Source organism: Ochotona curzoniae, unplaced genomic scaffold (genome assembly GCF_017591425.1).
Source record: "Ochotona curzoniae isolate NIBS_2020 unplaced genomic scaffold, NIBS_Ocur_1.0 patch374, whole genome shotgun sequence".
Classification (NCBI taxonomy): Eukaryota; Metazoa; Chordata; class Mammalia; order Lagomorpha; family Ochotonidae; genus Ochotona; species Ochotona curzoniae.
This window is the reverse complement of record NW_024466944.1, coordinates 370226-384586: the sequence shown is the minus strand read 5'-3', so window position 1 is coordinate 384586 and position 14361 is coordinate 370226. Positions and strand designations below refer to the sequence as shown.

General features: G+C 36.9%; 1 protein-coding gene across 5 annotated transcripts in view; it reads left to right on the top strand.

Annotated features, from left to right (window-relative positions):
- The window catches only part of LOC121167473 (aldo-keto reductase family 1 member C15-like), a 111164-nt gene that overhangs the window by 78418 nt on the left and 18385 nt on the right, over positions 1–14361 (top strand). For 4 of the 5 annotated variants that reach the window (XM_040996902.1, XM_040996906.1, XM_040996904.1 and 1 more), the window contains exon 1: positions 10305–10428. In XM_040996902.1, the coding sequence (XP_040852836.1) occupies positions 10342–10428 (87 nt within the window). In that variant the 5' untranslated portion in view covers positions 10305–10341. Of the gene's footprint in view, positions 1–2550; positions 10429–14361 lie in introns of those variants that run through there. The other variant, XM_040996909.1, reaches the window with a different exon arrangement.

Here is a 14361-nt window from a genome sequence, read left to right as displayed (position 1 = left end):
AGAGCAGGCTGCTCTTGCTCGGCCAATGTTAATACTGTATTCCAGCCAGATTGTGCTTATCAACTTAATACATAAGCAAACTGACTACAACAAACTTTGGATCATCAAACTTATTCTACTGAATTTCAGTGATTAGATCTATTTTTAAATATTTATGCAATTTTATTGGAAAGTCAGATACGGAGACAATAAAAAGATATTTATATGAATAAAACAAAAGAATAAGAATAGATTTGCTTCATTCATTTGACACCTGCTGAGAATAAGAGATAACCAGATGGTTCATAGGAAAATAACATACATAATTATGTAATACATACACTAATGTGGTATTACATTTAGAGAAGGATGTAAACAGAAAGATTGGCCTTAAGGGTACAGTTCCCTCAAGCAGTTTACATGTTTCCTGTGATGCTGGCTCATGTATTCTAATATCATTTGCTCTTGACATGTTTGTTACAGGTGGAATGTCATGCTTACCTGAACCAGAGCAAGCTTCTGGAGTACTGCAAGTCCAAGGACATTGCTCTTGTTGCTTACAGCGCCTTGGGGTCATAAAGAGATCCAAGCTGATAAGGAGAATATGAAACAGTTAACCTGTGCTGCAATTCTATTGATAATGAGACAAAATAAAACTTAAAATATAAGTGGAAGATAGTGTGGTGCAATTCCCATGTACAAACACTGTGGTTCAGTGTTTCCAAACACAGAGAAACAGAGAGAGGGAGATTGAGGCAGAATGAAACACACAGAGAGAAAAATTTCAGCTGCTCTTTGACACCTCAGATTCTCTCATATGCTACACAGTCCAACACCAGGAGTCAAGAGTCCATTTGGATCTCCCACATGGGTGTCAGGGATCACAGTACATGAGCTCTTATGTTCTGCTTTCCTAGATGCATACACATGATTCTCACTCAGGAGCAGAGGAGCATGGATTTGATCAGCAATAGGATATGGAATACAGGCGTCCAAAGCAGTGACTTACCACACTGCACTATCGGCATTGTATGTTTATGATTCAAAGAAAGTTCCAGACAGATGGACTGAATTTCCACCTCTTGGTCACTCTCCAAACACCCACAATAGCAGAATGGCTGGTCAGAGACAGGAAGTGGGAAATGAATCTCAACTCTGCAACAGAGCAGCAGTTTTCTGGTATTTTTGTCACTTCAGATTAAGTTTTCCTTAATTGGTACATTATATGAAAGCAGTTTTATATACGATCTTGTTTTAATTTCTTTTGTTCAGAAATTCAATGAGATTGATGGAAATAGTCACAAGGATCAGTAGTTCATTCTATTTTGCAAAAATCCTCCCTTATTTGTTGCTAAGTGGATAGTGGTCAAATATTAAGTGAATAATTCTAAAATAAGTAATTTGCTGTATTCATCATTAAGTATTTGTTCATTTTGTTAGAAAAGAAATTAGGAGAGAGAGAGGAAGAGAGAAACAGTGAGTTAGGCCAGACTGAAGCTCAGAGGCAGTGACTGTTCCCAAGTTACTGATATGGGTTGCTGGAGCCCAAGTATTAGGCTACCATCTAGTGGCTGGCTCAAAGCAGGCACATTTAATAAAGGATATGTGTATTTCAAGAGGTGACTTATGCCAGTGTTTCACATACCTGTCCCTGACAGTTTAACATTGTGTATTATTCTGAGTAATGAAATCTGGTATTCCTCTTCTTTCGTTGAGTACTCACATTATAGGATCTACCCAATGGTCATTTAATATTTGTCTAGGTAATCAAGTCAAGTGTCTCCACACTGAGTGCTTGTCTTTCCACCATTCCTATTTGACTTATACTGATCTATAAGCACAGGTGTAATATTGCTGAAATTTATATTTGTCCAAGTGGACCTATGAATTGTTTCCTTTAGGTAAACTTGTAAAAAGCTTTATGCTTAGTAAAGAAAGAAAAAATAATATTCTGAAATTGCAGTCTTCTCTAAGGATGAATTTCCTTATGGGTTACAATGTAGAAACAGCAAATGTCTGCTAGTTTTACTGTTGCACATCTTGCAAAGGTGGTTTCTACCATGAATGAAAAGTACATAAGAATGATATTAGAGATAAGTTTGCGCATATGTATAGAAAAATGACATATCTAGCTCTGTCTTGCTTTATAAGCATTTGTAATTCAGTAAAATCTGTGATTCCAGACATCCATTGTGTATTTTGGAAGTAGATGTTAAAGAATAACCCCAACACACTACAGGGATCATTGCAATGCTGCAATAGTTTATTATTTGAGCATACATATTATAATGATCTATTAACCTTTCATGTGCAATTGGTTCTAGTTGCTGCCAAGCAAATGAATCACATGTATATTTATGAAACTGTTTTCTAATTATACCATATTGTACCTATTCCTGTCACTTCTCCAGGCAATTTAAGGGAAGTGGTCAACACACTCTAGATTTTTCCCTCTTATATGCTTTGTATCTGTGTGTATTTTCACCCTAGGGTTGTCAGAACAGTCCGGTTTTCTTGGAAGATCCAGTTCTGAAAGCCATTGCCAAGAAACGGAACAGTACCCCAGGTCAGGTTGCTCTGCGCTACCTCCTGCAGCGTGGGGTGGTGGTCCTGGCCAAAAGCTTCAATGAGAAGAGAATCAAAGAGAACATGCAGGTAAAGACTGAGCTGTGTCTCTCAAGTAGTGTGCTTGCAAACTGCAACTTCTGGATGAGAGCTTGTGGCACATCTCAGATTCGTCATGCATCTCTCCCCAGGGTACTATGAGGGCGTCTAGCAGGTACAGGAAGGGAACAGTAGAGTGATCATCAAAAGGTTTATTGTCTCAAAAGTAGGTTGACAACTCACTAAATCTGTGACATTAGCCTTATTTAATTTTTTTGTTTGTTTTGTTATTGTGTTTTTTGAGTCCTTTCTTACCGTAAATTTGTAAGCGTCTTGGATCCTCAGCTTTCCCATCTTCACAATTTTTGGACTAATCTCAATGTTGTATGGGATGAATTCTTACTAAATTCTGATGAATGTGATTGATTTTTGTTTTTTGTTTCCACTCTCACCATTTATCCTCATTATTATCACAGCAGTTTAGTTTTTAGTAAGAGTTATATAATTAACATTCTAATGTTTCAGTGTACCATGACATTATAGATAAAAGTAAAGCTAAAAATTCTTGTTCTACTGCCCAGGTGTACTTAAGCCTTTTAGTGTGAATCCTTGGTTTGGGAGTAGAGATGCCTGCTGCAATGTGTCTTCACTTCCTGGTATATTATCTCCATTATGGAGTTATATTCAATTACTTTTAATTGAATATAGATATTTTTTCAATTAGTTTACCTATATATGTATTTGTTTTGCATTTTGCATCAAGGTTGCCTTATAATATAGAGAGAACAGCTTTACAATATACAAAGGAATGTTATTGGGGTTTTATTTATAAGTACAGTGACTCTTTGTATTATTTTCAGCAATATACATATTTCAATGATATTGTTTCTATCGATCCAGGAATATGGCAAATTTCTCAATAATTTTGTGTCTTTTTCAAAAAAATTTTCTTTATTGTGGTTTTTTTCATGACTTAGTTGTATTTATTTCAAAGGGATATGCCAGTTAAGTCTTTTATACTCTGTCAATAACAGGCTTGCTATTCAACTCCCTGCTGTGATACTCTGGTTGTTTTGTTTGCTTACTCGCTTATTTGTTTTCTTTTTTCTCTTCTTGCCAGAGCCTAAATACATTTTTTAAAAAAAACAGGAGCCATATTGGCTCAGCTCTGTGTGTGAGTTTTTTCTTTGTTGGCTTGAGTTTGTTTGTTTAGAATCCACTGTGCTTTTTGTTCTCTGAGGCCCTCAATAACTCCCTCTATTTTATCTTCTTTTTCCTGAAAGACAGTTTGTTAAGAAGGAAGCTAAATACCTGTAAATGCTTCTGTGTATACATTCAGATGTTAGATCAAGCAAATGTCATTATTTTGCTTTGAGTCTATTAAAAATGTTGAAAATTCTTTTAAAAGTTTAAATTACAAGTAAAATCTTGAAAATGAATTTAATATTTTTAAATTGGTGCCAAGAACATACCATTTAAATGTTTGTGTAACTCCCTGAATTTTGAATTGAGGTAATAAATTTCAGAGATTCATCAAACAAGTATCATTAAAAACATTTTGGAAAAATTATTTTATTTTGTGTGTTCAATTCCATCTGGCAAAACATTTTGCTGTGAGAGCTATACAAACTCTGGTGCTCATCCTAAAAAAGTAGGATCAACAAATAAGTGAATTGTTAGTTAGATGCGTAATAGAGGTAAGGGAAATAATATAAAATGTAAATTGAACATATATAAACAAGAGGAAAGAGGGAAAGAGAGAAGCAAGAGTGTAATAGCTAGATGCAGACAGATAGATATAACCTTGAGTATTCTTGCATGTAATCTACAGGTTGCAATAAATGCATTTTATTACCTAATATATGAAATTTATATTCATTATATATCTGTATAACACAAATACATATAATATAAGGTAATATACTAGTTTACATAATGTACAATTTATATTATAAAGTATAATACACAATTTATATAGACACAATATATAGTACACAATATATTATAAAATATATAATGCATTGAATTATATTAATGGAATATATATTAATAATATATCAATAATACCCTAGCATAATGTAATATAATAATAGATAATATAGTATATAGATAATATTGCATATTATTACAATATTGTATATGTATTGCATATTACATTCAATACTTATATAATTTACTTTGTATACATATACATGAATTATACATAATTAAAACTTCACATATATTGTTCATAATGAAACTAAATATATAATGAATTTATACATACATGCTTATATATATATGTATTTTTTATTTATCAGGGTCCCAATGTTTTTACTAAGTAGGTACATAGTACAAATAAAATCAAGGGTGGGCTTTACTAAGAGACATTTTCCAAGAGTAAAATTCTCAAATATGAGATATATGTGTCTGTAAAAACAATTAGTTGATTAGTATGAAAGAGCAAGCATCTTGCAAATGGACATTGTTTGGAAGGAGTAATGTGAGGGAACAATAGAGTCCAAGTGTTGAACAGATGAAGATTCTCATTGAAGCCAATAGATTCTTGAGGAAACATTGTTGTGTCCTCCCTGGTATGTTTCCAATAAAGGCCAGGTCAAGTTGGAGGGAATGGAAAGATCATCTTTGATGTGTTCAACGATGTAGTAACATTGCAACATTGGGGAAAACTGCTTTTTCTACACAGCAAGACAGGGAGATTATAAATGATATGTCTCAAAGCACAAGTAGCAGATATCACACATAAGAGATCTCAGGCTGAGTTTACCTGGAAAAAGAGGATGGAAATGCTTTCTCCAAGGACATCATTATCACTGTTCTAGTCAGAAACCTTCTCATTACCACTTAGAAGGAACTTCTATGGAGACATCTTAACATGGTTCTTTCATCCCTTCAGATTTTTGAATTTGAATTGACTGTGGAGGACATGAAAGATATTGATGGCATCAATAAAAATCTCCGGTACATTACATTACAATAGTAAGTGACACAAATATGTTTTACACAAGCTGTTCATTGTTGCACAAATGCTCAATTAACAATAATTCATCCCAGAGCAAGGAAGACAGATCTGGCCTAAAGAATAACTATGAACCAGCATCTCTTCCATAAACATTACAAGAGAAAATTGCTCTCTGGTTGAAAGGTGGGGTAGTAGAGTTGTCTTAGAACTCAAGACAGATCATAAGCAAAACTGCCAAGGCTTGCATCATTGCAAATCCCCACATTGTTCCCCACCTGTGCCACAGGCACTTTGTTCAGGGACCACTGCCCATTAGACACAGAAAGCACAGAGCATAAGACTCCTAACACATTCTAATTCTCCAAAATGATCTAACTATAATGCATATTAAAGATGAAAGAGCACATAGTAATGCATATGTAATAATAAATGGACCTGATGTTCCTTTCTGGATATATTCAGCCAAAGTAGAATAGATTTCTAAGGAGGATAGATCCTTAAAAGCAAATATCAATGTTTCATAGGAATGTCTTAGTGACCCCTCTCTGTATTCACTAATGTTAGTGTCCAATGGTGTTTCTCCCAGATGTGGTATTCCCTTGCCTCCAGTCCTTCCAAAATGATCTCTTCCTTAGCCTTCTTACCCTCATCTAACCCAGTGATTTTATCTCCCAAGGTGAATAGTGAATAGATCATGAATCTAATTAGTCCAGGTGTGCAAATACCAAGAGAAGATGCACTGGTATTTCCATGAACCCTGAAATCAAGCGTTATTCATGTGTAATGTTTGTCCATCAGTCTTAGGGAGTGATGATATCCCTTGAATTTCTTTTTAGTCATAAAGGCATTATTCCACTGAAGTATCTCAGGACTGACTCGTAGAGCCAATATTGCCGTTGGCCATGGAAGGGCTTGTGGTCTGAAAGGAAAGAACCAGATAGTAAGGGCTTTTGGAATGGAATTGATCAATCAAATAAACTAAAACAGAATAAACATAAAATTGCACAGCATTATTTTACAGGAGAAGCTTGTCCTATATTAGAGTTATTCTTATTTTCTTAAGTATAACATTTTAAGGGGGTAAAACCTGAGAAATTATTTTATATATTAAGTATCTTTTCATTACATATCTATAATCTGACTCATTGCCCATGAATGCTTTGTTTTATTATTTTTTGTGGCAATATAGTTTTTGTTTTTGTTGCTGGTTTTTTGTTTGCTAGTTTTGTTTTGTTTTTTTAAAATTTTTTTAGATTTAGAAAAAAATTGCCAGGTTATAGGTAGGGCGCTAGATGGGAAGCACTGCCTCCAGGTTTAGAACTGGTGCCATATAGTTTCCACATTATATTTGGGGAAAAGCAATAAATGATAGAAGATTACAGTAAATTGCTGCCTGTCGCACAAAATACCAAAATTCTGGGGCATTTACACTCGTTTTTTTCTTATACATGTAATTCTTTGTATTTTTTTATTTCTTCTAGAAATTATTTTTTATTAGTAAGACAATGTGATAGACAAGGAGCAATATAGAGACAGGCAGAGCCATCTACTGGCTTCTTGCACATTCCCAGGAGCCAGGAACTCCAGCCAAGAGTCTTAAATTTCTGGCAAGGACTGCTCACTGCACAACACAATGTCCATACCATTGCGCATTAGCACCGGCTGTTCCTGGGAACAGAGCCCTGCTGTTATTCCAAGTGTTCACATACGGGCTTGGGCTTCTTACCTGCTACATTAAATACTCGTTTTAAGTCACTTACTCATCCATCTATGTTTGCGTTGGTAATCGTTATATAAATCGTCATTTATATACCCACCAAAACTGTAATGTGCTTTGTGCTCCAGATGCTATTTTAAAGTTCAATGCTAAATTAAAATGAATTAAAAGATAAGGAATCAAGTAGACTACAAAGTACATAAGAAATAAATCTTTAGTTGTGGGATGTGAATAAGAGGGTATAAGCAGAAAATTCTCCATGGATTCTTTTTATACACCCTTTTAGTAGAGTGAGATACTGATTGTCCTTATCCCATTGTTTTCCTAAAAGTTTATATGACACACAAATCTTTGTATAGAGGCATAAATTCCTTGGAATGAAATGAAAGGCATGTTCCCTATCTGGTAATATCAAGTATATCTTCATCTAGTCAAAGAAATCCTGGTTTTATTGCCTAGCATGTATGTTATAGGAGATCGAAACTGAAATGTTTATTTTTTTAATTTTTATTTATCTTTTTTTTTTTTTGCTGTTCCTCAGCCTACTGAGTGTTGACGAAGGCTTTATTTGAAATTCAGTATAAGGATTTGTGAGTTTAGTTATCTAAATGAGTATTTTATTTAAAGTCATTTTGAGTGCTTGAAACCACTAAAACTTGAGTTGAAATAAATACATTACACATAACTTTCTAAAGTCTGAAAAGCAATCATTTCTGTAGAGATCAATACAATCTCTGAGACATTTGTGTAACTTAAAGAATCAAATATTAGTGCTCATTTGTTTTCTGTATACTACTTGTAATCACTTTAATTTTACATTTTAAATACTAATGTGCCAAAAATTATAATTCCATGGCATATATTATGTGAGATTCACGTTCTTCAGATTGAAAAATGTTGCATTTTTAAGTAGTGGCATCCTGCAGCCCATGCTCCAGGAGAGGAGAAAGGGAAATGTCTCCTGATCCCTTAAAAATGTTGACTACTGGAGCCCAGGATGACGCAGTGGTTAAAGTCCTCGCCTTGCAGGCCTAGGATCCCATATAGGCGCTGGTTCTAATCCTGGCAGCCCCACTTCCCATCCAGCTCCCTGCCTGTGGCCCAGGAAAGCAGTCAAGGACGGCCCAAGGCTTTGGGACCCTGCACTCAAGTGGGAGACCCGGAAGAGGCTCCTGGCTTCAGATTGGCATAGCATCAGCCGTTGCGGCCACCTGGGGAGTGAATCATTGGACAGAAGATCTTTCTCTCTGTCTCTCCTCTCTGTATATCTGCCATTCCAATAAAAATAAAATAAATCTTTTAAAAAAATGCTGACTCACTCAAGTCTTATGTTTCATTACAGTATGTTTGCATATCCATCTTACAGAGAAGGAAATGACATGACACATTAAGCAACCAATGTACATGACACATTTGTAAGAACATGAGCAGAATTCAAATCCTGGTATTCCCAGAATTCAAATAGACTACTCTATAAGTCCACTTCTCAAAAAATGAGTCTGATATCTACTTTGAAAAGATAAAATTGAAGGTGACTATGTTCTCACTTGCATATTCAGACATGTAGGTTTTCAGAATAGTTTGCAAATGTGGGCATTGCAGGACATGAATGAAAGAAAGGAAGAAAATATTTCTGCTTCATGTCTCCTTCTGCTCCAATGAGGTGTGTATTACTCAGAGGCAAAGGGAAGCAGAAGGAGGCAGAGGAGAAGTGAGGATGTCTAGCCTTTTATAAATTTAATTTGACTCATTTGAAATGGAGAGAGAGAGATAGGTCAGTGACAGAGCAAATCCAGGAACTTGGAACTGAATGTTGGCTTCCTGTGTGGGTGGCAGGGATCCAAGTACTTTGACAATGAACTGTTTCCTTGCAGATCCTTAAAACAGCAGGGAGCAGGAGAAAGTGATTGCTCAGTGAGCATGCAACATCTGTGAGCTCCTTTACCATGTGAGGCTATCTGTAGCCTTGTGTTTTGGCCTTTGACAACTGCTGATTTGCATGTAGAATATCCTAGTGCACTTTGTATTCCAGGTTATTCAGTTCAGAATTGCTTCAGTGTGGTCTAGACTGGTGGAGTGTGCACTGAATACTTCTGAATATAGTGAGTGGAAAGAGTAGAACAGGAGTCTCTAAATGCTAAATTATGCATATTTTCTGCTGCTGTCAGATTTTTAAGCCATGTTAATGGAAGTAAACATCAAATCAATGTATAGAGCACTCATCAAACTGTTTGTAGTAGTATATATAGAAACCTTCAACTGACCTGCATTCCCAGTGCTCATTTAGTCTGGAACTGACTTCTGGAGACTGCAAAAAGATGATGTTGATGGCTACACTTAGAGTAAGGACTCAGGTAGCTGATTTTCAAATTGTGAATTCTCCCTGATTAAACCTGATGGACTGCATCCTCAAAACTTTTGGGAATAGCTACAATTGATATCTCGAACTGGGTTCACTCAGCCAGTATGTACAAATTCATATCAGTATGGTAAAAAAAATGTGTTTTTCACAAAGCACACAGATATGAGTGGATATCTTTTGCATAAGTTCCTTGTTCCGAGTTAATCTCTTAGAGAATGAAGAGGAAGGATGTATATCTCAGCTTGTGTCCACGGTCCTGGTTGATCTGTGCTGCTACTGACCTTCCCTCAGTTGGTCAGTGAGGCCATGTGTCCTTTATGTAACGATGATACGGCAAAATATGCTCTAGTCAATGTGGTAGCTGTATGCAAATATTTGTTACATTTTTGTCTTAAGGACCTCCTTAGAAAAGTAAATCCTCAAGATAAGACTGAACATCAGGGTTTAATCTATTGAAAAAAAAATTAAAATCACTCAGGGATCTGGAGATCAGGATCTTCTAGTTCAACCTGCATATTTCCTCAATTCAGTGAATGGTGTTTCGCAAGAGGCTGATTAGTAGTCACATGTTGGGTGAAACTTTAAACCAAGAGCAGAAGGCTGCACTCCACCCCTATTGGTGGAGTGCCATACTCTGAACACGCTGTAGGCCTGTGTTCCACTTGTTTCATAGGAAAAGAAAAGAGAAAGAGTCAGATTATTTCAGCTTGGAGGAGAATGGATCTCAAACACAATCGTTCTGTGAAGCTGAGTGATGGGCACTCTATGCCCAGGCTTGGATTTGGCACTATTGTTCCTAGAGATGTAAGTGAACTCCAGGGTACTGAGAGATTGAGTGTTAATTGCTTTGCTGTGCTTGTCAGCAGATACAAACCTTACATGCTGTAATGTGGGTAATTGGAGGGGATTGTCTTGATTTCTGTCTGTCTCTGCATGTTTCTATCTAGGTCAGAGAGATCTTTTTATGCACTGATGTGACAAAGGTTGACTCTGAGTATTCTGAGGTGGAAAATGCTATGTTTAGGTTTATTATTATTATTATTAACATGTATGAAATGCTTACTAAGATCTTTAGGTCTTATGCATGCATAATCTCAGTTAATTCCTCAATAACTCTCACAGGAGAGGATTCATTGTTGCTGGTTGTTATATTTTTAATTGAAAGCTCAAGCTGCCCTTTTGGGGATATTCTGTTGCTTCAGTCAGAGTCACTCTGATCTGTTGGAAATCCCTGACGGTCACAGAGCACTGGAGGAAATGGCAGGTAACAGGTCTACTTTGAAGCAGAGGAGTCTTTCTGAGTGTGTTGGGACTGAACATGTTTGTGAAACTCAATTCTCCAATCTTCCAACATGGAACACTGTTTGAACTTTGGGAAAGAAGCATTCAGATGCATAATCTTAAAAGTGTGTCAAAAGGTCATTTCTCACTGAATGTTATAATAATGCCTCCAAAGAAAGTGTTACAGTGAATGTAAAGAGTTAATACTTGGTAAGAGTGAGGTAGGACAATTTTTTTAAAAGATTTATTTTATTTTTATTGGAATGGCAGATATACAGAGAGGAGAGACAGAGAGGATCTTCAGTCCGATGATTCACTCCCCAGGTGGCCGCAACGGCTGATGCTATGCCGATCCAAAGCCAGGAGCCTCTTCCGGGTCTCCCACGCGGGTGCAGGGTCCCAAAGCCTTGGGCCGTCCTTGACTGCTTTCCTGGGCCACAGGCAGGGAGCTAGAAGGGAAGCCAGGCTGCCAGGATAGAACCAGCGCCCATATGGGATCTCGGGCATGCAAGGCAAGGATTTTAACCGCTGCGTCATCGCCCGGGGCCCGAGGCAGGACAATTTTGAAGTTTCTAGTGAAAGGTTACCTCATGGTAGCAGAGACTTCTATGTTCCAACTTGAGGAAGTATGACATGAAATCTTAACAAATAGCAGGTGTCAGAGAGAGAGAGAGAGATATTCCAGTGGTGTGATTGCTAATTGTAATAGTTCTAGCACAGCATGTGTCTAAAATGTTGCATCCGATGCTTATCACTACTGTAGTGAACAGTGCCATTGGAATAGAACCAAAACACTGATATTTTCCTCTCTGAAGAAAATAAGTCATGCAATTACTTTACAAATAATGCCTTTCAACATTATGAAAGTCACATTAACTTATAATAATCTGAGCTTTTAGGCAAGCCTTGTAAATGTTTTTGTGAGCTTTGTCGTGGGTATATTGCAAATTGGTGTAGTGAGGTGGGAACTCACTTCTCCTGGGAGCATTATTCCCCTTGCCTCCTCAGAAGTTCTGAAGTTGATCAAAAGACAGATTCATAGACTCTCTGTGTAGGAAAGCAGCATGTTGATTTCAGCCTTTTAGAGGTTACAACAAAAACTAGAATGAATTATTCTTTGAAAGAGTGCTATAGACTAACCCAAAAAACTGAAGAAAATAATTGCTAAAGGACACCCATTCTGGGTTAGACGTGCTAGTGTTTAGAAATCTATTCACTGACAGTGTGTTGGCGTGAGAAAGGGTGTGCTTGTTATTGCACAGAGTACAATGAGAAGTAAAACACCTCTTTGCTTTATTCCCAAAGTATTTGAGTGGTTAGGGTAAAGATAAATGAGAAAGGTTTGGCTTACGTTTTGCCTCAAACTGGTGTTGTGTTCGTACTTTCTTTTTTCAGCAATGAATCTGGTAATGAATTTTATAGATGGAAAAGTGAGCTCCAGCCAAACTGGGGTCTATACGCCTGTTGTAGTTACTTCTTGTTCCAAGGGCAGAAAGACACTTTTAGCCTCAGCATAACCATAAAATGTTCTCCCAAAGTGAAATAAATGAACCCATAATTATAATGATTATAAACTTTTAATATAAGCAGCACCCTCCCTCAATTCAGTGAGATACTTCAGTAATTATTTGAATTTTTGCTCCAAAAAGCAGATCATTGACACTTTTATGTAACAGGGAAGATTGGAAATTGTGGTAGTCAGGATCCATATATCTAACATCTGCTGGGGCCCAGTTTCAAAAGTAGGCAGATGAGGATAATAATTTTTTTTTTTTTTACATTAGAATGCTACAATGAAACCATGTTAGGGGATATGTATATTTATTCACTGACAAATAAATCAATTAATTCAGCTTTATTCATAGAAATACATGGTGACTCAGAAGTAAATTACAGTCCCAGAGAAATATTTTACACACTTCTCACTCCCCAAAGGCTTACAACCATAGGTGTATACCAGGACATAATCAGGAGCCTGGAACTATATCCAGACCTCACTTGGTGGTAGGAAGCCAGATACTTGAGCCAGCCTCTGCTATATGCCAATTGTGTTAGTGTGAAGCTGGGTCTGAAGTGGAGATGGAATGACGGCTTTCCTATATGGAATGAGGGTATCTCATTTGGATACTTACTATTCATTTGAGTATTTATTACTCTATACCATAATGCCAACACCATGTTCAATACTATAGCAGCAAATTCCAGTGGAAGTTGAGAGGTTCAGAAGTTGAGCAAGCAATGCAGTCTGGTATTTTCCCAAAGCAGTCAAGAGAAGTTGCTCAAACTTTAGCAAAGCTTGACGTCAGGCAAGACATTGTTATGAGTTATGATATTATTCAACTCAAAAAGAAGGTACATGCTGAAGATGAAGCACAGATATGTTCCTATTCATGTGTACACTTCAAGTTAAAAGTCCAAATGCAATACACCTTAAAATGGCTATAGCAGCCGGTTCTGTGTACAAACAAAAATTGAAATGTCAATGAAGTAGTCACAGGATGTGGATAAGAACTTGCATTGTTTTAACATATTGATTACTCAATACCATGTCAATTAATTCCATAATGCTCTTGATGTTGTGCTGGGGCTTCTAATTGATCGGATGATATTCTGCCAGCTCTACCTTCAGACAGGAGATATTCTCCCCAAGAAACTGTTGAATTTATCTGGACAATAAGATGCTGGACTCTATGCTTGGTATATGTTTGCAACGAAAGAATCTTGACTGAATTTGAACTATAATACTACAACAAGGTGGAGGAATCCACCATGGGGGGAGGGCACAGAGAGGGGATGGGGGAATCCCAGAGCTTATGAAACTGTGTCACATAATGCAACTTGATAAAAAAAAAAGTCCAAATGCATTCCTCTAGAAACAGGGATAATAATCTGAAGACTCCTTAAAAAATTTACAATAAGGGCCGGGCAAAGTGACCTAACTGCTAAAGAACTCACCTTGCAAACACCTGGATTTCATATGGGTGATAGTTCTAGTCCCAATGGTTCTGCTTCCCATCCTGCTCCTTGCTTGTGGCCTGGGAAAGCAGGCAGGGATGGCCCAATGCCTTCGGGCCCTAATATCTGTGGGATACTTGGAGGAGGCGGTGGGTTCATGGTGTCTGACTGCGTCAGCACTGGCCATTGCAGGTGCTTGGGAAGTGAAACACGGATAGAAGATCTTCCTCTCTGTGTCTCTTCCTCTCTGCATATCTGACTTTCCAACAAAAATTAAAATCTTAAAAAAAAATTTAAATTTAACGTAATAGTTCTTGATTAGTTCATGGGATTGAGTACCCAGAAATTTTTATGAAGGGTAAGCTTAGAGAAAGCCAAACAAACAAGCAAAGCACAAACAAAGCCAAAAGTGGAGTCTTTCACATTAGAGCAGTGGTTGGAGAAAATTAGGATTGTTATCATGGTGCAGAGAAATGCTACTCAGCTTGAGGCTAGATGAAG